At 58.0% G+C, this 1,379-nt stretch overlaps 1 protein-coding gene across 1 annotated transcript in view; it reads right to left on the reverse strand.

Annotated features, from left to right (window-relative positions):
* Positions 1 to 1,379, reverse strand: part of LOC104275698 (disintegrin and metalloproteinase domain-containing protein 8-like) — a gene marked incomplete at both ends in the record, with an annotated part of 11,961 nt that overhangs the window by 4,006 nt on the left and 6,576 nt on the right. Inside the window, 4 exon segments of the mRNA XM_009871731.1 lie at positions 2 to 87; positions 339 to 487; positions 1,160 to 1,241; positions 1,328 to 1,379. The exon segment at positions 1,328 to 1,379 is cut by the window's right edge and continues 12 nt beyond it. Coding sequence (XP_009870033.1) covers positions 2 to 87; positions 339 to 487; positions 1,160 to 1,241; positions 1,328 to 1,379 — 369 coding nt within the window.

A 1,379-nucleotide genomic window follows, 5' to 3' on the forward strand; every position in this document is an offset into this window, starting at 1 on the left:
TTCAGCAGGCAGCTGGTCCTGGGGTCCCCAAGAAATTGCCACATGTCCTGCTCGCTACAGCGGCTGAAGAGCTTGGGGTAAACCAAGCTGAAGGGGCACAAAAACAGGCAGTCAGGAGCAGAGATGAGAGACTGAGAGCCCTCGCACCCACCAGCCCAGGGAAAAGCTGGACGGCCACCAACAGGCTCAAAGGCACCAAAAGACCTCCGAAATACTGCCTCAAGTGGAGTGTCCACCCAGACCTGACCACCTCACAGGCTTCACGCCATCAGGGCAGTGCTGGAGGACACCGTGAAATGTTTGCTGCCCGGGGATATTCCCCCTTCTCCTTCACTCACCCAACGCTCGCTGCCATGACACATCCTCCATCACCTTTGGGGACAGGGCAGTGGCAGCCAGCAACATCGTCATCATGAGACATCCCCAGGTTGTGCCCCATCTCATGAGCCATGGTGGATGCAGCACCGATAGGATTCGTGCTGTGGTCCTGTGGGGCAAGAAACGCGGTGTGGTTCAACGCTCTCCATAGCATCTCCTTGAAGCCCTCTAGGGCTCTTCAACTGCTCAGTGCCAGGTCTCACTGCTGGGTGTAATTTGTTCTCTAATGCTGCCATGCTAAGATAAAGGAAGACAGAAGCTGGACTTGGTCCCATATAGCCCCTGAAGACCTCCAGGCTGGGCTCTCAGAGGTGTTAAGTGAGCTTAGACACAGTGGCTACCCTGAAAGGATGATTTGTGGAGCTTTTGGACAGCCACAGCTGCATGGTCAACCACTCCCACTCCAGCAAAGCATGCCCTCCCTGGGAAGGGACGAGAAGCTCAGCCAGGATGGCTGAGGAGCAATTGCAAACCAAGTCCCAGACACCTGACAGATGGGGGAGCTGCTCTAGGAGGCTCTTCAGGGCTCAGGTATCCCAGAGCCCTCCACAGGCACCCAGCTGGGTTTCCACAGCTACCCTTCCCCTGCAGCCCTGCCACTTCTCTGGGGTCCAGTTGCTCAAGGGTCAGAGATGGCAGGGACCAGATCCAGCCCTAAGGCTGCGGAGGAGGAAAGCTGGAGACCAGAAGAAGAGAGACACTCTGGAAAACACAATGCAGGGAGCGCAGACCGTGGCGCTGCTGCTGCTCTCCCGCCACGTGCCCGGGCAGTGAGACCCACCTGGTTGACACCGCCTGAGTCCCTGGTGCACATCACGAGCTTCTTAGCGAGCCCTACAGTTGTGCCGTGGAAATCTGTGCCCCTGTGGGATTGAGATGCCCTCGTAGCCATTTGGCCTGGGTGGCAGCAGGGCTGCAAGGGTGGCAAGGTGGTGGTCCCCATCCTTACGTGATGAGCTGGGCATTGTCGTGTGGCTTCCTCCGCAGCAGCTCTGCCTCCC

This window comes from Apaloderma vittatum, unplaced genomic scaffold (assembly GCF_000703405.1).
Source record: "Apaloderma vittatum isolate BGI_N311 unplaced genomic scaffold, ASM70340v1 scaffold32260, whole genome shotgun sequence".
In the NCBI taxonomy this organism is placed as follows: Eukaryota; Metazoa; Chordata; class Aves; order Trogoniformes; family Trogonidae; genus Apaloderma; species Apaloderma vittatum.